This window comes from Nymphaea colorata, chromosome 5, assembly GCF_008831285.2.
Source record: "Nymphaea colorata isolate Beijing-Zhang1983 chromosome 5, ASM883128v2, whole genome shotgun sequence".
Taxonomy (NCBI): Eukaryota; Viridiplantae; Streptophyta; class Magnoliopsida; order Nymphaeales; family Nymphaeaceae; genus Nymphaea; species Nymphaea colorata.
In genome coordinates, this window is record NC_045142.1 from 15,270,398 (window position 1) to 15,298,078 (window position 27,681).

The window sequence follows — 27,681 nt, forward strand, 5'->3', positions numbered from 1 at the left end:
GAAGATGGGGGAATGTCAGCTCGAGGAGGAGGAAACTGACTGGTTGGAATAAAGGACGACATCATCTGGTGGGTTTGAGGGATGAAACAGGCAGGCTCCTTCATCCTGTTATGTTGGTGGTAGGTAGTGGCTATCCGTGGTGGGGCTAAAAAATTTTGAGCTGAAGGGCATGACGAGTCTCTGGCTTAGTAGGCTGAGTGCTTGCAGTAGGGGGCACTAACTTAGGTCTGATGCAAGCACCACATGTAGGTGGACCTACCCAAGTCCAACTTAATTAATTATAATAAAAGATTTCAAGGGTTGGCATGGGCATAGGCCCACACTAGTCACACTGTAGCTCCGCTACTGGTGGTGATGATCTAGACCCTAGACCATAGTTGGCAAGTCTGTGATTCGAACTCGGATCAGTAGATGACCGAGTCACTGGGTCAGTGAATTGACTCATCAACTCGGCCAATTGACTCATTGACTTAGTTGAGTATTCAAATAACCATAATCTAAATCACCGTAACTAAAGAGTCATGCCCTTCAACGTTGAGTCAGGTCGAGTCACGGATGAATCAATGCGAGTTGGGCTAACCTTGACTTGTGGCCATATTTGTAGGCAATGCGAGCTTAATCGTGTGATTCCCGAGTCACGACAAGTTTGTCAACTATGCCCTAGACGTTTTAGTCATAAGCGTAGACATGAAGAAGGAAGAAGATTGATGCCCTCCAAGTTGGCCAATCACCCGAGTCAGCCCGACAAGTTTGTCAACTATGCCCTAGACGTTTTAGTCATAAGCATATACATGAAGGAGGAAGAAGATGGATGCCCTCCAAGTTGGCCCTTGACATTCTTATGAGACCATGGTGGGAGGGGTGGGTCGCTGCTTCTTCTTTGAAATTTGGGTCAGCAGGGTTTGACTAACTGCATGAAAAAAACCAACCCTCCACCCACCCTCTCATCCCTCGCGGGGGGGTGGGCACAGGGCCTGCTTTGGTGTCTCAAGATATCACCCTCACCACACTTCAATATGTGTGTCAATAGCCCATGCTCGCCACACTTCAACATGTGCATCGATGGCCCTTCATCAACTCGGCCAGTTGACTCATTGACTTAGTTGAGTATTCAAATAACGATAATCTAAATCACCGTAACTAAAGAGTCATGCCCTTCAGCGTTGAGTCAGGTCGAGTCACGGATGAATCAATGCGAGTTGGGCTAACCTTGACTTGTGGCCATATTTGTAGGCAATGCGAGCTTAATCGGGTGATTCCCAAGTCACGACAAGTTTGTCAACTATGCCCTAGACGTTTTAGTCATAAGCGTAGAGACATGAAGAAGGAAGAAGATTGATGCCCTCCAAGTTGGCCAATCACCCGAGTTATGAGACCATGGTGGGAGGGGTGGGTCGCTGCTTCTTCTTTGAAATTCGGGTCAGCAGGGTTTGACTAACTGCATGAAAAAAAACCAAACCCTCCACCCACCCTGGGAATTTGAAGTGGAAATAGTTGGCTTGCCAATTTCTATTCAATTCCGTTGTGCCAACCTCCTTTAGGTGATTGAACGTGTACCAATGGTTGTAACTTGTAACTTGTAAGGCGTGCTCCTTTTTTTTCTGATTTTTTGCGAGTCAAATTTTAAGAATACAACAATGTACATTGATTTCGATTGACTTTGTGTAATGTACGAAAATATTTGTTCAATAATGATTGTATGCCATTTTTCTATTATCGTTTGTTTTTAAGTGTTAAAAACTTTCACATTAATTATTTTTTATTTTTCGAACTTTCTGATATTTTTCGAATTTTGTTTATTTTTTAAATGAATTAATGTTTTTTTAATCAAACCGATTCACAATGATTCCCATTCGGATTCCAGTCACCGTTTCATTATTGAGCTCCCCAAAAACCGATTCCGATGACGTCCGTTTCATGAGAACGTTGGGGGATGCGTGGATAAAAGCAAGTGAAAGAAGGCACCAAGGGGCAAAGTATCAGGCGAGCCCCGGGAGAAGACCGAGGGCAGGGGGATCGGAATGGCGACGGTCACCAATTTTTGCATTCTAAGCTCACCCAAGACAAAGCAGGCGTCCTTGGCTCCGACGGCGACAATTCTTCCCTCCCTTCCTGCTGCCACCGCCGCCTTCCCCGCGAAGGCGTCCTGGGGAATCCGACGGGTGTGCGGTAAGCCCAACCTCAGGGAGCGGGAGCTCCACAGTGGCCCCAGGAGGGTGTCGGTGGTGACGAGGGCAGTTAGGAAGCTAGAAGAATCGGAAACCATATCAATAGAGGCGGAGTCCACCGGGCAGGTCCCCTCGCTGTCGGGTGTTTACGCGGTTTACGACAATGAAGGTACACTTCAGTTCATCGGGATATCGAGGAACATCGCCGCCAGCGTTTCCACCCATCTGAAAACCGTTCGTCACCTCTGCAGCTCCGTTAAGGTACTGGATACGTCAAGGACCATCGCCCTTCTTTATTTAGTTCTGTCACTTTTCTTTTGGTTTTTTTGGCTTTTCTCGTTTTTCCTCCTGGAGCGCTAAGTTCCGAACCTATTGTTTATATGCCTGCAGTTCACTTGAAATCGTGATAATGGATAAATATCTGAGTTATGTCATGAACCCAAGTGAAACAATCACTTCCCACGTACCTCAAGAAGTGGACACTGAAAATTCAACTGCTGTTCTTTGAATTAAAAGTTCGTCAAGGGGTTAGAACTGCCTATAATGATGATATTGTCAAGACAAATAAGAAAATAACTTAACTGGGCAGAACACATGAAGACAGAAGTATCCACGCGAGTCCCCTGAAAACCAATCATCAAGTAGAAAGAAATGACTTGACTTGTGGAAGCCATACTTCACAGTCAAGGAGTCTGCTTGAAATTATAAATGCATTTATGCAATCAAGCATGATGGAGTGAACCCTTGACAATCGAGCCGTTAATATCACATGGTTTCGTTTCATACAAGAGCTTATCAAGGCCCTCGATGATAATCAAATATCACACTGCTTTGATTCATCTTGAAGCATTTGGTTTAAGCCAAATCATAAGTATACCAACTGTTTATGATCAGCAGTAAAACGGATTGAACCATGGTTTGGAACGTCATATGCTTCTCCAACACTTAGTTCTTTGATACAATTTTTAGAAACTCTGTTTGTCAGCTTAATATTCTGACAGAAACTGAATGTGAAACATGCCTGGTTCAAATCAGAAACTGACATTATTCAATCTCCCAGCTAGGTCTGAGAATCAGGTGTTCTATAGAAGAAATGTAGGGCCCAAAAGTTGGGTTTTGATAATGTATCGCACTTGGAAATTCAACCACTATACCACTTTTATATCAGTTAGAGAACTGGACAAGAAACTGGAAAAATGAGAGACTTAAACATCGATAGAAAAATCGGCAGATGTCAACCTTCATTTCAAGACATAAATTGGCTAACTTGCACCTCAATTAAACTCCATTTCAAATCTCAGTTTTAACATAAATTTTTAGTATTCAACCCTTTATATACATTTCTGAATCTAGGCGTCTGATTTTACATCCAACATCATATACATACTGCTACAGAAAACAGTTTATAAATCTATTTCAAATGGCTATAGAGATTGCATCGTTTTTTGTTAAAGATGCCTGCCTGGGCATAGTATTTTTGTTACTTTATGGTGATAATATGCTAATTATCATAAATGACAAGTAATGAACTAAAGAACTTAAACCCTTTCTTACGAATACAATGAAATGATTGATTTGGATGAAAGGGTGTGCAGCTAACAGAAAATTTCTATGTTTAGGTGTAAAATAATCATATGAAACAGATTTATTTGGAGGCTTTATTATTCTTTCTGTTCTTGTAATATTAAGAATATTCACTTTTGGTGCATTATTTGAATGTTTTCTTGTTAGATACCGGATATGGGCTCACGGGTCGGGTCCATTGGACTGACCCGATAACCTCCATAAATAGGGTTGGTAGGGCAGATCAGTGATCATCACAGCTTTGAGAGTGTCTTACCTTTGGGAGGAAGAAGCCCTAATCTAGGATTAGGGTGTGTGTGTCATCTTAGGGTTTCCTTGTAAAGGGTTGGTGAGTTAGTATGGGGCTAACAAGGTAACAGAGTGCTGGGAAGACGACGACAGCCATGGGAGACAGAGTCACCGCTTGAGAGGCCATGGCGGCGGTGGATGCCTATCGCGTGTCCACTCAACGCGATCTTCATAGAGCAACAAGCTCTAGCGACACTGCTGCGAGAAGCTCTTCATCAAGGTAACCTTCAAACCCCAAGTACTGGAGAGTATTGATTGGAGAAGATGGAGACTTCCATTGCAAGGATTGACCAAAAACGAGATGGCATAAATGAGATGTGGGAGACTATGATAGCGGAATATAGGCAGATGTGTTTGATGCTGGAAGTGTTTCTAGATGGCAAATCTGAAGAAGATGCTCCAGGGTAAAAAACTGTGCTCGTGGGCAATGCTAGAAGGAAACATCGCACAATTCGGGAGGATGAAAACATTGTTCCTTCACTTCGAGTCCTGCCATAGCAAACGATCGGTCGTGTAGACGAGCACCAAATTAGACACAACAACAAGAGCATTGAAGCTGGAGGCATATGCGGACAAAACAGATGATGACTCTCCACTCCCATTCCGCTCTAATAGAACAGTCCTCTAGCATGGCGATAAATAGGACATGCAATGGAAACCTCCATGGATACACCAAACGACCTCGATGTCATCTAAATTGAAGGAGGTGTCGCCCACATCGTCGACCATCATATCGACAACTATGGCACCTGCAAACCACTAAACATTCAAGAGGCAAGTGGGCTATAAAGCGAGTGATTCTTCTATAAATGTGACTATAATAGTCACTAAAGAAGAATATGATAGGAAAAGGCACTAAGGCCACTTGAAATATATCAATCTTATTGAATGAATGTCAAATGGCTGTGTAAAACAGCATACCTTGTACAAGAGGCAGCCCAATAATATATATAACCAATTAGAGTGAAGGAGAGAAGGAAGAGAGGGCTGTTCTAGCCGTTGGAGGTTCCAACGGCTCATAAAGGAGCCGTTGGAACTCCCAACGGCTAGAACAAAGGGGAAACAAAAAGAAAAAGAAAAGGAAAAAGAAAAGAAAAGAAAAAGAAAAGAAAAGAAAAGAAAAAGAAAAGGAAAATAAAAGAAAAGAAAAAGAAAAATAAAAGAAATAATAAAATACATAAAAATGAAAATAAAATGTAAAAAATGTAAAACCTAATCTAGCTATGATATCAACAAGATATCTTATTTCCTAACACCCCCCCTTAAACTTACGGTGCTAACACCGAAAGTTTATCTAAAAGAAAGTTGAATCTGGGAGAACATAGAGGCTTCGTGAAGAAATCAGCCAGCTGGAACTCGGAGGAGACATATGGAAGTTTGATTGTCTTGTTCAAAAATTCTTCACGAACATAGTGACAATCCATCTCTATATGCTTTGTTCGTTCATGAAATGTTTGATTCTTGGCAATGTAGATAGAACTCTTGTTATCGCAGCACAAATCAGTAGGTTCTTCTATTCTTGTTCCCATATCAAGAAGCATTTGACGAAGCCACACAATTTCCATAGTTGTAGAAGCCATGGCTCGATATTCAGCTTCAGTAGAGGATAGAGAGACTTTCTGTTGTTTCTTGCACTTCCATGAGATGAGTGATTCTCCTAAAAAAACACAAAAACCAGTAGTTGAGTGTCTATCATTTGGATCTCCTCCCCAATCAGCATCAGTATAAGCAATCAAGTTTAAAGGGGAAGAGGAAGACATAAATACTCCCTTATTTATTGTTCCCTTGATATATCTAATGATACGAAGAACAGCTCCCATATGAACGGTTGATGGAGCATGTTGGAATTGACTCACAGTATGAACTGCATGAGCAATGTCAGGCCGAGTGATGCTAAGATACATTAAGGAACCCACAAGTTGTCGGTAAGGAGTGAGATTTGTAAGTGGAACTCCATCATCAATCTTCATTTTGTTTCCTACTGCTTCAGGAGTTTCTATGACCTTATCATCTGTTATGCCTGATTTAGCAATGATCTCTGCAGCAAACTTAGTTTGTGATAAAAAATATCCTCTAGTAGAATATGCAACCTCAATACCCAAGAAATACGTTAGAAAACCTAAATCTTTCATTTCAAAAGTTCTTTGTAACAATTTTTTACATTCTCTAATACATTCCTTATCACTACCTGTAATGATCATGTCATCAACATACAGTAGGAGGATTATGATACCTGCATTAGTATTCTTAACAAACAAGGCAGTGTCAGTTAAACATGAATGAAATCCATAATCAGAAATAACAGAGTAGAAACGGTCAAACCAAGCTTTAGGAGCTTGTTTGAGGCCATAAAGAGCCTTATTAAGTCTAAGAACTTTTCCTTGAGGAACTGACAACCCTGGTGGTACTTCCATGTAAACTTCTTCCATAAGATCTCCATTTAAAAATGCATTTTTAACGTCCATTTGGTAGATATTCCAGTTTTTAATAGATGCTAAAGCAATAAGGGTCCTAACAGTAGTCATTCTAGCTACAGGAGCAAAAGTTTCCTCATAGTCAATACCATATTCTTGAGCGTAACCTTTGGCAACAAGCCTGGCTTTATATCTTTCTAAAGATCCGTCACTTCTAGTCTTCACCTTGTAAACCCACTTGCATCCAATAGTCTTTTTTCCTATAGGTAGGTCTTGTATTTCCCAAGTTTGGGCTTTTCTCAAGGCATCTAATTCTTCTATCATGGCATTCTTCCATTCAATATATTTAGAGGCTTCATTAGAAGTAGAAGGTTCAAAGTGAGAGTGAATGGCATTGATTCTAGCTCTATGAGTTGGGGTGAAAGTTTCATATGACACAAACCTATTGGGTTGTCTTACATTTCTAATAGATCTTCTAAGGTTTTCTTCACTTTGTAGAGTTGGTTGGAGATCAATAGTCTCATGATGTTCTCCTTCATCAACATCTTGTTGCCGGTTTCTTCTATGATATGTGATTATATCCTTGGCTACTCCGTTATCGTTATCATCAGTGTTACTATCATCAACATCATGCATTTCATCATCACATTGAGAGAGATACTTAAATAAAAAGGAATAATCATTGTTGTGTTGTGATTTTCACAAATTTTGAATCCATTTTCGTCTTCACAAAACTTTACATTTCTTGAAACTATGATCTTGTCTTTGACTGGATCATAACATTTGTAGCCTTTTTGTGTTTCAGAATAACCAATAAAAACACACTCAATAACCTTTGAACTTAGTTTATCAGCCTTGTCATTAAGAACAAAACATTTGCAACCAAAAACACGAAGCCTTTTCAAATCAGGTTCATATTTGAATAATTTTTCAAAAGGGGTTGTATTATTTAAAGCTTTTGAAGGCATTCTATTGATGAGATATACAGATGCTAGGGCTGTTTCGGCCCAAAAGTTTTTAGGCACATTTTTGGCAATAAGAAGAGTTCTAGTTGTTTCAATTATGTGCCTATGTTTTCTTTCAGAAAGTCCATTTTGTTGAGGTGTTCTTGGACAAGATTTTTGATGGACTATTCCATAGTTTTCTAAATATCTTTTGAACTCATTTGAAATGTATTCGCCTCCAGAATCAGTCCTTAGGATTTTTAATTTAGCATTAAACTGTGTTTGTACTAAGTTGTGAAAATTTTTGAACATCTCAAAAACCTCAGATTTGTATCTTAAGAAATATATCCAACAATATCTAGTGAAATCATCAACAAATATCACATAATATGATAGCCCTCCTTTTGACATGATAGGAGAGGGCCCCCACACATCGGAATGAACAAGTTCAAAGGGAAAAGAGGAAAAGAAGCTTCTTTGTCCAAAAGATAAGGATTTCATTTTTCCATGTATACAATCATTACATTTGAAATTCTCAATACAAACGTCCTTGGTAGGACTCATCATAGACAATTTTCTAATGTTTGGATGACCTAATCTTTGATGCCAAACATTAATGTCCACATTTTTCACATAGTGACAAAACTTTTCCTTGGGGATGCATAAATTGTCCATGTAGTAAAGGTCTCCTTTTCTAAAACCTTCCCCAATCAATCTCCCGGTTTGGTGATCCTGCACCAAACATTTATTTGATGAGAAAACGATGTCAAAACCAAGATCTGAAATTTGAGATACAGAAAGTAAGTTAAGATTAAGTCTAGGGACATAACTAACTTTTGGAACAAAGAACTTTTGTTTTCCAAATTCTTTTTCAAAATCCCCGATCCCTTTAACATTCAAAGATATTCCATCGGCAGTAACTACATTAGATTCTTTTCTTGCTTGTTCAAAATTGGTCAAAGATGATATATTTGGTGTCATATGAAAAGATGCACCGGAATCTAAAAGCCAAGAAAACATACCGGGAGTGTTGGAGGTAGATGCCGTTGTTGCTAGTGCTCCGGGATTCGACTCTTTGATCATAGGTTGAAGCACCGACATGATTTGATTCAACGTTGTGGAGATTGAAGAGAGATCACATCCTTCATTTGCAACATTTGCAACCCTCCTTTGGTCAAATTGTCTATTATTGTATTGCCCACCTTGTGAATATGAAGTTCCACTTCCACGGTTGTGTTGCCCTCCTTGAGGATATGAAGCTCCTCCTTTGAAAAGATTTCCTCCGTGGTTGTCCTTCATTGTTATTCAACTTTGGACAACTAGGTCTAATGTGACCCGGTTCATGACAAAAGTGGCAAACAACCTTAAATTCCCCTCTATTTTGATTTTTAAAGTGAGGAGGTCTAAAAGATTTGATGTTGTTCCCGGGTCTAGAGGCGGCTAAAACTTTTTCTTCTTGTTTGGAAATAAGAACACTATCTAATTCTTTGGATAATTTCATTCTAGTTTCTTCACCGCTTAACTTCGTAAGAAGTTCATGAATGGGTGGAGGAGAGGCTAAAGAAAGTAGGGCTGACCTAATTTGTTCAAATTCGGGTCGTAGACCTTGAAGAAATTGAAAAAACCTAAATTCATCGATTTCTTCTCTTCTAATCTCATGACATTTACAATCCAATCCTAGTTTGGGAGTAAGTTGATCTAACTCATTCCATACACTAGAGATTTCCATAAAATAATCTCTAACATTATTCTCACCTTGCTTGATACTTTGGGCTTTTTGAATCAAGAGATATTTACGGGCCATATCTTTTTGGGTAAACATTCCCTTGAGATATTCCCAAACTTCACTTGCTCTTTCATAATACATGAGATTTTGGGCAATTCTAGGTTCTATACTTCCGTAAATCCATTCTTTAATTCTAGAGTTTTTGGCCTCCCAATCATCTAATTTTTTATAGTATTCATCCATGGCATTTTTTCTCTCTTCTACATTCAAGTCTTTCTCAACTCCATTTTCAATTTTGGTCAACTTGAGAGAAGGAGGGGTAGACGTACCTCTTATGAAACCCCATAAATATTTCCCTTTGATATGCATCTCCAAGCATTTTGCCCATAGAGTGTAGTTGGTTCCATCAAGCTTGTACGGAGCATGATAACTTCCTCCTTCGATCAAGACTTTGGAGTCCTCCATAAGAGCAAGATTTTAAGTAACAATCTCCAAGAGAAACAAAGAGGAAGTCCTCCTAGAAATTTCACCAAACAGTTGGTGAGCAGCAATAATAAGGTCTTCAAGAAATGTTGATCAGCAACAATGGCCTCGTCTGAAAATTTTCTTCAACAGTCCAGTAGCATAAACAGCAAAAAATAGCTTATAAAAGCTGTTAAAATAGTGTAATGGGGAACCGGGTCCATTTTTGGACCCGGTCCCATGGGGCACGGGTACCGAGGCCGGCTCGGTACCCTAGGCGGCATTCTTCTCTCCCTCCTATATAATCTTCACTTAAGTGTAATTGTGTGATTAAGTGAATATAATTTTCTCTCTCCTAGGGTTGCGGTGTGCACCTAGGTCAGAGCTTCCCGTGGTTTTTTCCTCTTTCTGAGGTTTTTCCACGTATATCGTGTGTTCCTCTCTTCTTCTTTCGTGTGTTGCATGTTTCTACATGGTATCAGAGCCGTGAGATCGTTCGGCTTCGTCTCGTATTTTCGTAGTCGCCCTTGCACCGCAGCCGCCTGCGCCGTTAGGGTTTCCCGCGCCGCCACCATTGGGATCTTCTGCGCCGCCGCCGTCAGACGATCCAGCGCCGCCGCCTGTTGCCGCTTGTGACTTCCGCTGCCGTGGGTGTCTCCTTTTCCACCGTCGGTCGATCCAGCGCCATCCCATCTTTCCGCTGCCGTGGGTGTCCAACGCCGTCACGCCTCTGCGTCGCCGCCGTCGGGCGATCCAGCACCGTCGCCGACACCTAAGGTTTCGTGTGGTGCTGGTGTTTCAGCCGCCGCCGTGCTGTCTTGTTGCTGCCTGGGGTTGTGTCTGACTTGACTGCTTGTGATGGCGGAAGAGCTTGCACCTAAAAGTGATATGGCCTTTGACGCGGGCAGCGCTCCCAAGAGCGAGATCTTGCCGGTTCAGGTCACGCCCATTCGTCTAACTAAAGACAATTATCTTTCTTGGTCTGCTGCTCTCGAGATTGGGATAACGAGCCGTGGTCGTCTTTCCTATATCACAGGCGATAAACCGGCGCCCAGCAAAACTGATCCTCAATGGGCGACGTGGGTGTTGGAAGACAGTCAGGTTAAGGTATGGATCATCAGCTCTGTGTCTGCTGATATTCAGCCTCTTATTCTGCGAAAGCCGACTTCGTTTGATATGTGGACTGTGCTTGCAAGGATGTATGGTCGCAAGAAAAGGGTTCTGCGTACGTATCAGATTAAACGCAGTATTTATTCTCTGAAACAGGGTGACCTGTCTGTTGCCTCCTTCTATGCAGCCCTGAAAACTAAGTGGGAGGAACTTGATTATCATGTGAATGATAACTGGGACTGTGGTTCTGATCATGCTCGGTACTGGGAAAAGGAATGGATGGACCGGACGTTCCTCTTCCTTGGAGGCTTGCGTGATGAGTTTGAATCCATTCGGAGTCAAATTCTCAACTGTGATGAGATTCCTGGAATAGAAGATGTTTATGCCAGAGTGGAATCCGAGGAACAAAGGCGTCAAGTGATGCAAATTGACCCCAGTCACGGGACTGGTCCCTCGGCCTTTGTTAGCCGTTCTTCTGTGTTTGGACCACGCCCTGTTAGGCGATGTACACATTGCCACAAATCAGGACATTCTGTTGACTTTTGTTGGGATCTTCACCCTGAGAAGAGACTTGTTCGTGGTCGCCCTCCGTCTAGTCGGCGAGGTCCTCTTGTGCAGGACTCAACTCAGAGTGGTTCTTCAAGTGGTGAAAAATCGAGGCTTTCCCCTGATCAAATCAAGGAACTACAAGCTTACATCAGTCGCCTTTCTACTACGTCAGAGGACACATCTACATCTGATGGAGCTAAATTAGCTCAGGCTCTTGTTGCTACAAGTGATCAAGGTAATTCCTCTCCTGGTGATTGGATTGTTGATAGTGGGGCTACTCATCATATGACCGGGGACCCTAAGATGTTTCAAGAATACAAGTTGACTTCTGGGCAGCAGCGTGTTTCTATGGCTGATGGTTCTTCTATTTTTGTGGCTGGAAAAGGGAGTTTCTCATTACTGAACAAATATTGTCTTCATAATGCCCTGCATGTTCCTAATATTCCCGTGAATTTGTTATCTGTCAGCAGTATTACCAAAGAGCTAAACTGTAATCTAATATTCTCTGCTGATCGTTGTTTACTGCAGGACTTGGGGACGGGGCAGAAGATTGGGATTGGTTCGGCTATTGATGGTCTCTACAGAATGCCAGTACAGGTTGCCTCTGCTTTGATTTCAGCCACCAGTGGACAGTTATCTGACGTGGAGGACAGATCCGCTATTATGCGCTGGCACGAGAGACTTGGTCATCTTCCTTTTCAGTTGATTAAACAATTGTTTCCTAAGATGTTTCGGTCTGTTTCTTTGGACACCTTCGCCTGTGAAGTGTGTCAGTTGTCTAAGCATGTTAGGGCCTCGTACCCTATTTCGTTCAATAAAACCAGCCGTCCTTTTGCTTTGGTTCACTCTGATGTTTGGGGTCCTTCGGGAGTGCCCACCGGTCGTGGTTTTCGTTATTTCATGACTCTTATCGATGACTACTCTCGTTGTACGTTCGTGTACTTGTTGAAAGAACGTAGTGAGGTTCCCGGCATTGTCAAAAACTTCGTTGCATTTGTTGAAACTCAATTCCAAACCCCTGTTCAGACCCTTCGTACTGACAATGCTCGAGAGTATGTCTCCTTATCCCTTGATGACTTCTTGCGAAGCAAAGGTATTATACATGAAACATCCTGTAGCCACACACCTCCTCAGAATGGCGTGGCTGAAAGGAAGAACCGTCATTTGTTAAATGTCACCCGGGCCCTTATGTTTCAACGTCATGTCCCTAAGCGGTATTGGGGTGATGCACTTCTCACTAGTGCTCATCTCATTAACCGTATGCCTACTCGTGTGTTGAATGGTCATTCCCCTTATTCTGTTTTGTGGCCTAATCAGAGTCCCTGGCCTTTGACCCCTCGGGTGTTTGGGTGTGTTTGCTTTGTCCATGATCATAGTCCCACTCTCAAGAAACTTGATCCTCGGTCCATCAAAGCGGTCTTTTTGGGTTATTCCTCCACTCAGAAGGGATACAAGTGTGTTGACCCCCTAGCACTTCCAGAGTCTATGTCTCCAGGGATGTTACCTTTCATGAACACGAGGCATACTTTCCTGCGAATCCTCTTCAGGGGGAGTGTTTAGGTGAGAAAGTGGACGAGTATTCTTCGCATCAGTTGATTCAGTTCACAGATTTCTTGGATTACACGACTAGTTCTCCGAGTGTGAGTGTGGATGACACAGTCAGTGAGGACAGAGACAGTCAGATGGAAGGGGGCCCTGTGGAAGAACAGTCCTGTGATCATTTGTTTGGTCAGGTATACACCAGGAAGAAGAATGATGTGATGGAGGTTGTTGATGTTACCAATCCCGATCTTGTGAGCTCCCCGGATGATCCAAGTCCAATGAATGAAGATCTTCCCATAGCCCTACGCAAAGGCACCAGGTCATGTACTTCTCACCCTATTCAGAGATTTGTCTCGTATGCTAAACTCAGTAAAGACTACAAGTGCTTTATTACCTCTTTATCTATGGCTGTTATTCCCAGGTCAGTGGAGGATGCCAGGGAGGATCCCAAATGGCTACAGGCCATGACAGAGGAGATGGACGCCCTGGCAAAGAACAATACGTGGGAGGTTGTTGATATTCCTAATGGAACTCACTTAGTTGGTTCCAAGTGGGTGTTTACTGTGAAGTACAAACCTGATGGCACTGTAGAACGCTATAAAGCTCGTCTTGTTGCAAAGGGGTTTAGCCAGAAATATGGGATTGACTATCTTGAGACGTTCGCTCCCGTTGCTAAACTGAAGACAGTAAGGGTCATCTTAGCTCTGGCAGTACAAAAGAAGTGGAGCATGGACCAACTTGATGTCAAGAACGCCTTCTTGAATGGGCACCTTGAGGAAGAAGTCTATATGAGCATGCCGCCTGGATATGCGCAGAAAGGAAAGTGTTGTTATCTCAAGAAAGCATTGTATGGCCTCAAGCAGTCCCCTAGAGCGTGGTTTGAAAGACTAAGGGTTGTGATGAAGACTAATGGATATAAACAGGGAAATGGTGATCACACCCTCTTCATCAAGCAGAGAAATGGTCTGGTGAGCCTCTTACTAGTATATGTTGATGATATGATTGTCACAGGTGATGACGAAGAAGAAAAAAGGAAGATGAAAGAAACGTTAGCTGCTGAATTTGACCTCAAAGATTTGGGTAAACTGAGGTATTTTTTGGGAATTGAGATTGCTAGATCTGAGACTGGTCTTGTTATGAGCCAAAGGAAATACACTTTGGACCTTCTAAAAGAGACAGGTAAACTGGGATGCAGGCCCTTTCTTACTCCAATGGAGTCTGGCACAAGGATAAGTATCAAAACTGGGACGATCTTGGATGAGGAAGGAAAAGGGAGGTATCAGCGGCTGATTGGTAAACTCATTTATCTCACCCTTACTCGCCCGGATATTACGTATGTTGTGGGTGTGTTAAGTCAGTTTATGCATGCCCCTACTGATTGTCATTGGAAAAGTGCTGAAAGAGTATTGGGATACTTAAAGAATGACCCAGGGAAAGGACTGCTCTATACTCGACAAAGTCAACTCAGTATTGAAGGATACTCTGACGCCGACTGGGCAGGTTGCACAGATACTAGAAGGTCTACCACAGGATACTGCATCTTTCTTGGAGGTAACCTGGTGGTATGGAGAAGTAAAAGACAAGAAGTTTGTTCCAGGTCCAGTGCTGAGGCTGAATACAAGGCGGTTGCCATGGGGATTACAGAAATGTTATGGCTCAAAATTCTGTTAGCAGATATTGGGGTGAAAATGGAAGAGAAGATGAGGATGTATTGTGACAACAAGTCGGCTATTAACTTGGCAAACAATCCAGTCTTGCACGACAGAACCAAACATGTGGAGATCGATCGCCATTTCATACGGGAACGCATAGATTCTAAGGAGTTGATCCTGCCCTACATGAAGTCTGAAGATCAAGTTGCTGATGTTTTAACTAAGTCTTTATGTACATCTCAATTTGAGAAAAATGTTAGCAAGCTTGGCATGTTTGACATGTATGCCAAGCTTGAGAGGGAGTGTTAAAATAGTGTAATGGGGAACCGGGTCCATTTCTGGACCCGGTCCCATGGGGCACGGGTACCGAGGCCGGCTCGGTACCCTAGGCGGCATTCTTCTCTCCCTCCTATATAATCTTCACTTAAGTGTAATTGTGTGATTAAGTGAATATAATTTTCTCTCTCCTAGGGTTGCGGTGTGCACCTAAGTCAGAGCTTCCCGTGGTTTTTTCCTCTTTCTGAGGTTTTTCCACGTATATCGTGTGTTCCTCTCTTCTTCTTTCGTGTGTTGCATGTTTCTACAAAAGCTTGGCTCTGATACCATATAAATGTGACTATAATAGTCACTAAAGAAGAATATGATAGGAAAAGGCACTAAGGCCACTTGAAATATATCAATCTTATTGAATGAATGTCAAATGGCTGTGTAAAACAGCATACCTTGTACAAGAGGCAGCCCAAGAATATATATAACCAATTAGAGTGAAGGAGAGAAGGAAGAGAGGGCTGTTCTAGCCGTTGGAGGTTCCAACGGCTCATAAAGGAGCCGTTGGAACTCCCAACGGCTAGAACAAAGGGGAAACAAAAAGAAAAAGAAAAGGAAAAAGAAAAGAAAAGAAAAAGAAAAGAAAAGAAAAGGAAAATAAAAGAAAAGAAAAAGAAAAATAAAAGAAATAATAAAATACATAAAAATGAAAATAAAATGTAAAAAATGTAAAACCTAATCTAGCTATGATATCAACAAGATATCTTATTTCCTAACATCTTCATCCAAAGTCTAGCGCATCAAGAGGAGGAGGATACCCGAGATTGGAATAAAGGGGAGGTGATGCAACCAGGGAAGCCTCCATGGTTACTCAACAATGATACTGACACTCTCCGGCTATGGGTTTCATTGATGAACTCGTTCGGGTCCCACATAATCATGGTCCTTCATCATGTCAGTGGTCACAAGGCCCACGAAGGATGATACACCATCCCCCACACTTGATAAAAATTCCTAATAGCAGTGGGCAACATGTAAGGCTCACCTGGCTCTCAAAGGAGGAAACCCTAGATGTCGTCAACAAGCTTACGCCCTACTGGGAATCTGGAATCTTCTTCTGCGTGAAGTCAAACACAATGGGAAAGGGTGGAAGGGTCGAGCAATCAAGAAATCCCTCCTGGTTGAAAGCCGTGGAACCATGGGTGGCGTGGCCTCTTACATCAAGAACAACTAAGAATGTCAAGGAAGAGGAATGCAGACAAGGGGAGAAGGGACTCTTGGAATCGGCGCTAGGAAGGTGGATGACATCCCTCCATTGCGAGGCTTCACGACCTTGCAAGATGGGCTCCAAGAAGAAGTTCTCACATCCGATGAGGCAGATCAAGAGGGGGCAGAAGCTCATCCTCCCCTAGTTGGAGAGAGCAGCGATCAACTCACTCGTGCAACTAAGATGCTGGAGCCACTGAGTGGGCAGACTCAGGGGCAGTCAAGGGTATGTTACTGGTAGGACGCAAGCTGCGGGCACTGTAGCTGTCCAGAAAACCCAGACTGCGCTGCCGTCCTGACCTCCCAAGATCTCTTCTGGAATGTTTTCGGTGCCGAAGATACCAAGATTACAATTCAATGTCTACCCCACTGGGGACAAACCCAGTGAATCTCCAGTGGTAAAGGTACAAGAAGGGCTTTTCCCGCCTACTCTAGGTCTGAACCTACTACACAGATGGGTTCAAGGCCTTACAACCGTTGCGTACAAGAATGCCCTCAGCCTCACTCAACAAACCATACATTCATGCCTACGCGGACAAACCATTCCCCATTCCATAGGTAGGTCCACAGATAAGGCTGAAAGCGAGTAAACCCACCCCGTTCTATAGGGGGAAAGTGAGGCAAACCTCGCTGGGGCTAGCCCAACGGCACGACCAAGGGCAGAAGACCAAGGCCCTCGGTATCCAGTAACGGATGGTAAGTCAGGCGGGTACCAGCTTCCTTCACGCCCCCTGTCGCTCCTTGGAAACGCCCTCAAACACAGGCAGCAGGGCAATTACCAAGAACACAATTTACAGGAATAAAGGAGGCGAGAGTAGAGGAGCTTCACCAGACGGCAATAGGGACCCCAGGAGCGAACGTAAGGGGTGAGGCAAGCACCGATTAACGCCGGTGCACGCGCGCTGCCAAGCAGCCTTTGCTCCTAGCTCCTCACGGCTGGTACCTAGCGGCTCGTCGAGCAGCCCTCACAATAGAAAGCCAAGCAGTCAATGCGTAATCAAACAAGCAAGAACAGTCCCAAGGAGTAGAGAAGCGTCACCGTGTGCGAATATAAACCCCGGGAGCAGACGTCAGTGGGGTGAGGCAAGCGCCGTTTAACGCCGGCGCAGGCGCGCTGCAGGGCAGCAAGTGCTCCAACTTTCCACGGTCGAGACTGGCGTGCTCAGGTTCAAGGGCGTGGACAGGGGTCTAGCCGCTTCTGAAGGTCACCATAAATCATAGAACTGTCCGATTGAGCCGAGTTTTGGACAGCAGCTCTGCCGGATAGTTATCCGAGGATGGGCCAAGGTGGAGCTGGAAAGAACCCAGCATGCGAGTTCAAGCCCCTGGTCTGTCACAGGCGACAGGCTGCTGGAAGACCCTCTGTCATTGAACAGGGCAGCAGACCTTCGAAAAATCCCAGAAATTCACCCCGGCGTCGGATGGGGGTGAAACTTGGTAGGAAGGTCGCCAGGATAGATACGAAGGGACGCCCCAAATTTGGGGGGCAAATGCCCACCCCAAGGCAGGGTCGTTGAAGGATTTAAGTTCGGAACTGTTACAGGCGGCAGAGCTCAGTTCAACTTCAGGCGCAGGACAGGGGAGCTCAACCTTGCAAAATTCACCAAAAATCGCTCGAAGCTCGGATTGAGCTGAAATTTGGTGTGCAGCTGCCTAAGATGATTACCTAGGGACGCCCAAAAGATGGGGGGCAAAAGCCCACCCTAAGGTCCAGTCGTTGCTCCTGCAAGTGGCTGGACTGTCGCCCGAAACAGGGGAGAACGGCAGAACAGGGGAGCGACCTTCAGAAATTCACAGCAGCCCAATCCGGTGGCGGATGAGGCTGAAACTTGGTGGGCAGGAGGCCATGACCATTACGTTGGGACGCCCAGAGTATGGGGGGCATCTGACCACCCCATGGCCAAGTCGTTGGGAGGATTGGGATCTGGCCTGTTACAGGAAACAGAGCTCACGGCAGGTAGCAGTGAGCTTCTTCTTCCTCACGGCTCAACCCAGCAACCCATTTCCAGCCTTCTGTTCGTGCAGTCCACAGGCAGAAACGAGGATCACGCAACAGAGAATGAGGAAGGAGTCGATCCTTCACCCGATTTGGGGTTTTCCCCCAAATTGCTATCGTAAACAGGGAAACCGGCTGGGAAGCAGGCGGAGTTCACAGGGAGAGCCACCAGCGAGGTCTCGTTTCCGTCGGAGGGTCCCTTGGCAGCGGTGGATGATCGAATCCTCCTCAGAATTGATCCCTGGTGTCGCCCAGGGGTGAAGAAGGCAACCGCTTGGTCCCCTGGATCAGATGGGAACGCCTTAGCTGTCTGTTCGGGTGGAGGAGGCGCTGAACAGGAGCAACAGCCACCAGTGAACTCCTGAAGCCGTGGGGGGGTCGTCTGCAGCTGAAGACGGACGGATCCTTCTCAGGAAGGATCCACGACGTCGCCAAGAGGTGCAGAAGCCAAAGGCGGGGTCCTGTGGTGAATCAGGGAATGCTTCTGCTGCTGATCAGGTGAAGGAGGCACGAACAGGGGCAGATAGTCACCAGCGAGATCAGAAATCCGTCGGGTGGGGTTTTCAGCCTCTTTGAGCTGTCGGGTCCTGCTCAGAGGTGAGCCATAGCGTCGCCCAGAGGAGCAGAAGCCAACGGCGATGCTCCCTGGTTCAGATGGAAGGGATTCAGCAGGCTGGATAGGAGGAGGTGATGCGGTAGGGGCTGCGGGTGAAACAGCAGCGTTCAGCTGCGGTGGAGGGCGACGGGAGAAGCTTGGACCTCATGGGGGAGAGCAGAAGAAGCGTCAAAGGCAAGGGACGCATGGGGAAGACAGAAGAAGCAAAGGATTGAGGAGAGGAAGAGGCGTCATGAAGTAGGGACGCGAGAGAGAGAAGCGGGGGAGACAACCCTCGCCATGGCGAGCGTGAGCCCTCGGGTGGGAGGAGAGAGAAAATCGCGAGAGAGGAGAGAGAAACCAGGTTCTTCATAAAACATGTATATCCTGTACAATGAGGTTCATGCGTTTTAACGCATGAGTGAGCCGGTTTGCTCAGCCGAACCGGTTCTATCTGGCCGAACCGATTCACAGTCCAATAACAATAAAAGATTAAAGTAAAAATATGTACAACATGAAAGGGAAACCGTTTCGCACGGTCACCCAAGTCCATCAACGCCCGTTCCAAGGGCGGGGTCAGTCGAGACGCTCGAGCTGGGTGTGAACCCACTTCACCCTGACTCAGGAAGGGTGGTCTTCATCACGAGCATGGCCGCGTCTGAGCCGTCCTCCTTCAGCATCCGTCCATCGCGCCGCGTGTCGGCTATCTCCTTGGTCCCGCTAGGTTCGGGTGCGTCTTTATCCCTGTCACACGAAGAGTTAGCCATATAAAATTCTAATCGCGGGTTGATCGTCGGCTCTTCCCCTGCCCGGCGGGTGTGAACGGTGTCTGCCCTGGTCGTAGCCCCGTAGACGCTAGCTGTCCCGCGTCTATCGGCACTACCTTCGGCACTAGGAGGCCAACGTCGGCGGCCCTCGGTGCAGGTCTGGCCGGTCCTGGACGGCACTCTGTTGCCTCCTTCGCCCCCGACGGGCTCAACGGCAGTAGCAGTGGCCTCGCCCACGTCCTGTCTCGACGGACTCCTAGACAGGCACGTATCAGTTACATTGTTAGGTCTTTCAATATCAGGCATAATGAAAAGGCTGCTTCCACCGGAAATTATGGGAGCAAGGGCATTAATGTGCTCAATAGAGAAGCAGTGAGAGGAAGGCTTTCTCTCCCTCTGGCTTGCCCGAAGGAAGAAACTAGAAAGGTGAGGCAGTTTACAAAGAATCTACCTAAGGCAGAAAAGCAACTGAGACTCATTATCAGTAGATTCCAAGAGTTGATATTTTTGCTGCTTCCATTTGATAGTTGATATTTTTGCTGCTTCCATTTGATCCAAAGCGCATATACACCATGCAGAGATGCCGTATCTCTGTCAAATACAGCACCAGGGAGTACTCAAGACCTCAGAATGGTACTAATGAGTCACCTGAGAACAAAGAGGTAAAAATTGGAAAGGAAGGAGAAACCATACTGGGTCTTGCAATTGACATTGCTCTAGTGATCATTAAAGAAAATGTTTGGAGATATATCATGTGAAGTGAAACCGAGAAGGTTGGGACCTATGTCACATAGATATGGGTATGGGTGCTGGTATGGGTATGGGGAAGCGGTTACAGGTACGACGTTTTCGCCAATCTTGGTACGGCAGTATGACGATAATTATATATTTTTAATTCTAAAAAACAAAATTGATATCATTACATCATTAAGACAATGTTCCTTTCATAGTTCCTACATATAATCTCATTAAAAAAACATAAACAGACCAAGACAATGTTTTTTTTGTGGTTTGGATCAGTTCTGACCTGGAACTAATCCAAACGTACTCAGTCCTGGTACGGGTATGCCGGTACGCCGGTATGGGTACGTGGGCTCCCCCACGTACCACTGTGACTTAGGTTGGGACGTGTGGGGTGGACTATGAGCGGCCTCTGTTTAGGTGGGAAGGCTGCATTAAGCCAGCCAGCGACCTGCTTACTGAGACCCATGATATGCGTTAAGCCAGTGAGGCCTTTCGATGCCAATCAGTGGGTTAAACTGCAGACTTTAAAGGAATTTAAACACTCAGTCATTAACATAGTAACATACGTTTTCACACATATTGTTGGGAAACACCTTATCTTGGTAGTGGCATCTACAACATGTACACAGCACAATTTTGGAGAGGAAGGACTGTTTTCATGCAGCGACAATTCCTTCTCTGCCACTCACACCTTGAGGACAAGTGTTTTTCGAAGGGGGAAGTATTGTAAGATACTGGATATGGGATCACGGGTCAGGTCCATTGGACTGACCCGATAACCTCCATAAATAGGGTTGGTAGGTCATATCAGTCATCATTGCTTCTTTGAGAGTGTCTTACCTCTGGAAGGAAGAAGCCCAAATCTGAGATTAGGGTGTGTGTGCGCGTGTGTCATCTTAGGGTTTCCTTGTAAAGGGTTGGTGAGTTAGCAGGGGCTAACACTTCTAGAGTAATATTCCTTTGAGAAGGTTCATAGACCTGAGGACAATTGTCATTTTTTTCAACTTGAGTTCGAGGTTCGCTTATTTCTGCTTCTTCCTAATCCAAGTTGGAATTTTCACAATTTTCACACTCAGAAGATAGTTAAAATGAAAACGAGTAGTCAAGGATTTCATTGTTTGTTTTATGATCATCATGTCCATTCATTTTCAACAAAGCTAACATTTTTTGAAACAATGAGTTTATTATTTTTAGGATCATGACATTATTGTCCTTTTTGAGTTTCAGAATAACTAAGAAAAACACAAGAAATTGCTCTGGTGATAATTTTTCTCCTTTGTCATCTATAACAAAATGTATGCATCCAGATATTCTAAGTATTTAAAAGTCGGGTTGTATGCTTAAAAATGTTTTTCTAAGGGACTTCTATTTGATCAAAATTTAGAAGGCATTTCGTTTACGCATAGAGGTAAGAGCAGCTTCAGCCCAATATTCTGTATAAATTTTCCTTGAGCCAAGCATAGTTCTTGACTTCTTGTTTCAGTCATGTGTCTATATTTTCTCTTAGACCTTTTTTTTTTGGGGTGTTCTAGGACAAGATCTTTAATGAGTAATTCCATTTAAGTGTAAATTTTTAAATTGTTGGGCTAGTATTCTTCTACAGAATTTGTGTTTAGTATCTCAATGTTAAACTCCAATTGATTTTTGGCAGATTTGTTTAAAATATTCAAATACTTCAGATGTATTAATAAGGTAAATTTGATAATATCAAATAAAATCATTTATAAATATAACATGATAGATGAAACCTCCCTATGACATGATAGGAGTAGGATCCCAAACACTCAAATGAACCAATGCAAAGGGCATTTTAAGAAAAGGATGTTCATTGTTCAAAGGATGACACATTCGTTCTTCCAAGAGTGCAATCGTCATAATGAAAGTTTTCTACCTTCTTGGTTGGAATGATAAAAGATAGTTTCTCCATGTTAGGGTGTCCTGGTCTGTTATGCAGAACATTTGTATTTTCAGTTTAGTGGCAGAGATACATGGGGGCTGGTGCCCACACCAGCTCATAAAAAATTTCTAAGAAAGGACTTAAAATTACACTAGGATAATTCAAAACTTGCACGTTGTGCCCACACCAGACTTGGGCTGGTGATCGAGTGCTCCTCAGCTAAAAATTCCTGGCTCCACCACTGCTTCAGTTTGGACGGTATTACAAAAAATGTTTTCCTAAAAGGAATAGATGTTCAATATAGTATGGTCTCCCTTCTTAGAGCTTTCCCCAGTCAATTTCCTTGACTGGTGATATGCACCTAACTTTTTTCTTTTTTTGGTGACAAGACAACATCACAATCATGACCTGTCAATTGGAAACTGAAAGCAAGTTAAGATGTCCAGTTTTAAGCATAATTAAAAGCTTTTGACTTTCAAGGTTTCCTATACTTTCAATTTTTAAAGTAGTTCCATCTTTAGTACAAAGAATGCACAAAAGTTTGATTGACATTTAGATAGGACATGTTCGTTCGAGTATATGAAAAGAGGCTCGAAAGTCAATTAACGAAAAGCTAGTACCTTGAATTTAAGTAGTAGATGCAGCCGTTCCAAATAATGAAAGTTTGAGAAGTGGTTGAAGCTTGAATGGCTTTTGCAAGCTGATCTAACAAAATTGATCCCACAGGTACTCCATCTTGGCTGGTTGAAGAGGTGTCTACAACCTTTTTATCATTATATTTAGAATCTCTTTTTGTGCTTTGGACATTGAGGTCTAACCTGACCTGGTTCATGACAGAAGTGAAACCATCTTGACTTCTCCTTTGTTTTGGTTCATATTGAAGTGCTGTGTTCTATGAGATTTTACATGATTTTTAGGTCGAGCTGCTGCAAAAACTTTATCCTTCTCAGTTTTTTTAGAAAGAACACTGTCAAGGTCTTGTTAAGGTCGAGCCTTGTTTGTTCTCCAAATAATCTTGTAAAAGTCTTATGGATAGGTGGAGGAAAGGAAAGAGGAAGAGGGAAGCTCTAACATAATCAAATTTGGTGCTTAGTCCTTCTAGGAAAGCATAGAGGCTCTCTTCCTTAACTTCAGCCTTTCTGATCTTATGACATTCACTTCTTTCTCCCAATTTTGGCTCAACTTGGGACAACTGATTTCATATTAAAGCCAACTGTATTATAATAACCTCTAAGAGGTTATCTTCTTCTTTGATGTTTCTAGTTTTTTCTTGGAGATAGTAATTATAAGTCATCTTTTTTTGTGTGAACACGTCTTTTGGATACTCCTATGCTTCATTATATGTCTTATAATAAAATAATTTGAAGCAATTTTGGGCTCCATTCCACTATATATCTACGAAAGAATTTTTGCATTTTCCAATCACTCATTTCCTCGAAGTATTTTTCCATTGTTTTTTTCTTTTTCTCTGTCATCTACAGACTACAGTTTTTCAACACTATTCTCAATATTTTAAACAAGTTGGACAATAGGTTGAGTAACCATGCCTTTAACGTATCCCCATAGATATTGGCCCTTGATGTAGGCTTCCAAATGACCTGCCCATACTTTATAAGTGCTTCCATCTAGCTTGAATGTGGGAAGAAAATTTGAATTATTGGGATAGTTTTGAGATGGTTCTACCATAATGTCCAGGGCTTTTTAAAAATCTTCTTATTGATAAATCAACACTCAAGTTTAGTAGAAGATAAGTACGAGCAGTGTAAGGCAGCACTCTTGCTCAGTAGAAGAGAACTCAACCCACTAAAATGAGCCTTGCTTTGGTACTATGTAAAAATGGCCAAAAATAACTCCAAAAAGCTTGAAAATAGTCAAGAATGTTATGCCAAAACACCATGCACAAGAAGATTTATCCAAACATATATAGCAAATCTTGTTTGTGCAGGCTCGATGTATTCACCTCCATGTGTATTTTCTCGTGAAACTTTACACAAAAGTATGATTATAAATCTAAATTTTGATTTTTTGGCATTGTTCACTTGTTAGTTCCATTTCATCCAACTTGCTAAGATCTTCAGGCATGAGATTGATGCAATGAGTAATATATAGAGTTTAAAAGAATGACTCATACTTTTAGATTGGTATTCTACTTGCTGATTTATAATTTCCTCCATTATCTGTGATGAACTATAGAACATTTTTGGGTCCTAAACTTTTGACAAACATTATGAACAACATAAAACATCAATATTGAAAAACATTTTCCTTTAGGACAATATACAATGTAATTTGTCATTGTTCTTGTTCTTATATTTGTAATTTTTTCTTCCTGTTTCGGCTTGTTTGTTATCCATCTGCCATGATAACCATGCCTTGTTTCTTTGAAACTCAATCTCAATTCATCGCAATATGTTCATGCTTCTTTACTATTTGCATCAAAAGTTTTCTCAGCTGATGGTAAGATCACATTTTATACTTAGGGCTTGTTGAAGTAATTGCACCTACCATAACCTAAAAATGAAATAAATTTGCAATATTAAATGAAAAGCATCGTAGAACCATCTCCTAACTGCATTACTTTCCTGATTTACAAAAAGTTCGGAAATCATCCAAATATGAAGTTGAAAACTTGAAGTAGTTTGAGAAAGGAAAGCACTTGCAACTGAGAAAGAAGCACTTGTTCTGCAACCGGGTGCTCCACTACAAGACTTACCACCTATTTGACTTTCTTGTTTTTTCTACAAGAGCTATGCATGCATCAACCGTTTTCCTTTTTCCCTTGAACTAGGCATGTATTATCTTGTGCTAGCATTGGTAGGATCAGTAGTGGGAAGCATATCATCCTCATTTACTTTCCAGAGCTCACCATAGCCCATTCGACTTGTTCCGTTTCTTTTTCTAATTTTCTGGTTTTTTGGATTTTAGAGCTCTAATCATTTGCACACGTTGCCATTCATAGCTCTAGGTAGATCTCTGAAGGTGCATATGGCCATATTTTCATGCATCCTGGCTGCATTGTCTTTTAGTTAAATGACTCCTATGGCAATCTTTTTCTTACAAAACTTAAAGTAGATGATTTTTACGTCTTTCATGATACAGATAGATTGTCTTTATACAAAGCAAAGAAGTTCCTCTTTCTTCAACCAAAAATCAATTTCTCACCTATAAATCTAGCTTTACATTGGTGTTTCCTTCCTCAAAATAATAAGAGCTCCCCAAAACATGTAACAAGGTCCAGGATTTGGGTATGAGGGCTTTTTATAACCAACACTAAAGGGATTTGGGTCTCCCTTTTTCTTTCAATCTTGTCTTATATGATGCGAGGTGTAGCGTACTGCATTGTACGACACCGCACATATCTTGTGGTACATACCCCCTACAATACAATATGGTCGATATGGGATTGCTAATGGCTTTCTGGACCATTGTGCGACATATCATATGTTGTACGAGATAGTATGATGACAGTACTGCTTTTAAACTTGGTATAATGACTTTGAAAGTTGAAACACTATGGAAATGTAAAGAGTTTAATTAATATTCCATTCTTAAGCATGTGATCTAAAACTGCTGAGGATATGTAGTTTTGGCTAGCTTGGATCAATTTGGCGTGTCTTTCATTCTTATGAGCTTGTAAAGCTAAATTGTCGATTCTGCTTTTGCTAGAATACTTATTGCAATGTACCACTGATATGCTACTTTTTGACATCCTTCAGATCCCATGAAGCAAATAGTAATGTGTTCTTCTCCTTGTCTGTGGGGCATGATATGCAGCACATTAATTTGTATACGCATGGCAAGAAAAGGAAGAGCTACATATTTGAACAAAAGTACTTGTTTGAATTTTCCTTAATTTCTCCAAGGTTATCCCTTCTCCTGAAATGCAATTCATCAGCTTGCATATAGTATGGTTGGTAGTGGCAAGGATCTTTGCTTATGGACAGCATTGGAGAATTAACATTTACACAGCCCAAGCCTCCAACTGTTCATAGTTCCCAAGCCAAGAACAAAGCGTTGGTGGTTATCCTTATGCGTCCCTGCAATCTGTTGAGGACATTGAACCTAGTAGAAGGGATGCATTACGATTGGCAAACATAGCTTGCCCTGCTGAAAAAGTAGCACCTAAAAGGAGTTCTCTTTGATATGTTAGACCAGTGAAACATGGAATCAATTTTGAAATAACGAGTTATAATGGGTGACCCATTAGGGCCAAAAATTTTAGCTTAATAGCTTATGGGCATATTGTGTTAAATTCCATCAAGAGATCCCTTGTTAAGTACAAACCTATTGGATTGACACCTTTGAAGCCCAAGGTGAGGGCGCTAATTGCTGCTAAGGTTGTCAAAGCCTATGAGTATATTAAAGTCAGAACCTACTATTTACGGTTCAAATTAAATTCCATTTCAGGTTGGCATATTGGAGGATCCAGATCGATCAGCCCTAGTTGATGCATGGAAGTCGTGGATGGAAGAACACATTGCAGAAACAGGGAATGTCCCACCAGGAAATGAATCAGGCAACTCGACATGGGTGCGCCAACCCGCTAAAGCCAAACCCGACCTCAGGCTGACACCAGGTCATGGAAAACAATTGACAGTGCCGCTGGAGGAGTTGATCGACAAACTGGTCAAGGAGATAGAGGTGGTGGTGTTCATCAAAGGATCGAGGAATGCTCCTCAATGTGGTTTCTCACAGAGGGTGCTTGGAATTCTCAACTCTCATGGCGTTGATTATGAGAGCGTCAATGTTCTTGATGAAGAATACAACTTTGGACTAAGGGAGGCGCTCAAAGAGTACAGCAACTGGCCCACCTTCCCACAGATCTTTGTGAGGGGTGAGTTGATTGGTGGGGCTGACATTCTTGCCTCCATGGAAGAAAAGGGCGAACTTGCTTCACTCTTCAATAAATAACAATTTCCAGTTATCTACTTCCATTTCATGTGCCACTTTTTCAGGGTGCTATGCTGTCATCTATGAGTGCTCCTGCAAACGCAAACACCCCGTAATTCATTATGCTTATGGTATAGTTTCGTGTCGTTAATCAACAAAATAAATGCGTTGAATGCTCAATTTGATAGATCTCATGTTTTGAATTTATTAAAGGGTAGGGGCTGCGGTCGCGGGCATGCGTTGCGTCCTGTCGACTTCCATGGCCACCACCTTGTCGACTTCCATGGCCACCACCGTGTTCAGGTAACTAGTTGCACGTAAAGGGGGTTGTCGTGTGACTTCTATGGTCACTACCTTGTTTACTCTCGTAGTTCATATTGGTCTCAAAGCAAGCTCGTAACCTCCCCACTCACCCGGAAGGGCTGTCGATTGTCGTGAATGAAGATGATGTCAATTTCATTGTTACGTCTTTGAAATATGACGTCCAACAATTTTATTTTATTTCATATTTAGCTAACTTACCGTTTCTCTTAGTAATCCAATGATTCAATGAATCGGCAAACTGAATCTGAATCATTTATGATATGGATTTGTTAAAAAAATATATTTTATTTTAAAAATAAAATAAAATTTGAAAATGTCGTGAAGAAAACGAAAAAGCCTTGACACTTTATATAAAAACAAAAGTGAATTCTACAAAAAAAAAATGTGAACAAAGGAATTTATGACATATCGAATGCGCCAAATAAAAAAAGTTTCCAAAAGGCCCTCAGCTATAACATTTGCGGATCAAGTTTGTATCTTGATAATATTTGGATTT

General features: G+C 42.7%; 1 protein-coding gene across 1 annotated transcript; it reads left to right on the top strand.

The window, feature by feature from the left end:
- The first annotated feature begins 1,951 nt into the window (after positions 1 to 1,951).
- On the top strand, positions 1,952 to 26,995 carry LOC116253925 (bifunctional monothiol glutaredoxin-S16, chloroplastic). The gene is made up of 2 exons (XM_031628921.2): positions 1,952 to 2,429; positions 26,379 to 26,995. The coding sequence occupies exons 1-2, from the start codon at positions 2,022 to 2,024 to the stop codon at positions 26,880 to 26,882; spliced, it is 912 nt and encodes a 303-aa protein (XP_031484781.1). The 5' UTR covers positions 1,952 to 2,021; the 3' UTR covers positions 26,883 to 26,995.
- Positions 26,996 to 27,681: the final 686 nt, after the last annotated feature.

What these genes read in the sequence shown, in the direction of transcription:
- LOC116253925 (XM_031628921.2), top strand. Translation starts at nt 2,022, where the DNA reads ATGGCGACGGTCACCAATTTTTGCATTCTAAGCTCACCCAAGACAAAG. An exon ending in ACCTCTGCAGCTCCGTTAAG is followed by an intron (nt 2,430 to 26,378) that starts GTACTGGATACG and finishes ATTCCATTTCAG; the next exon opens with GTTGGCATATTGGAGGATCC.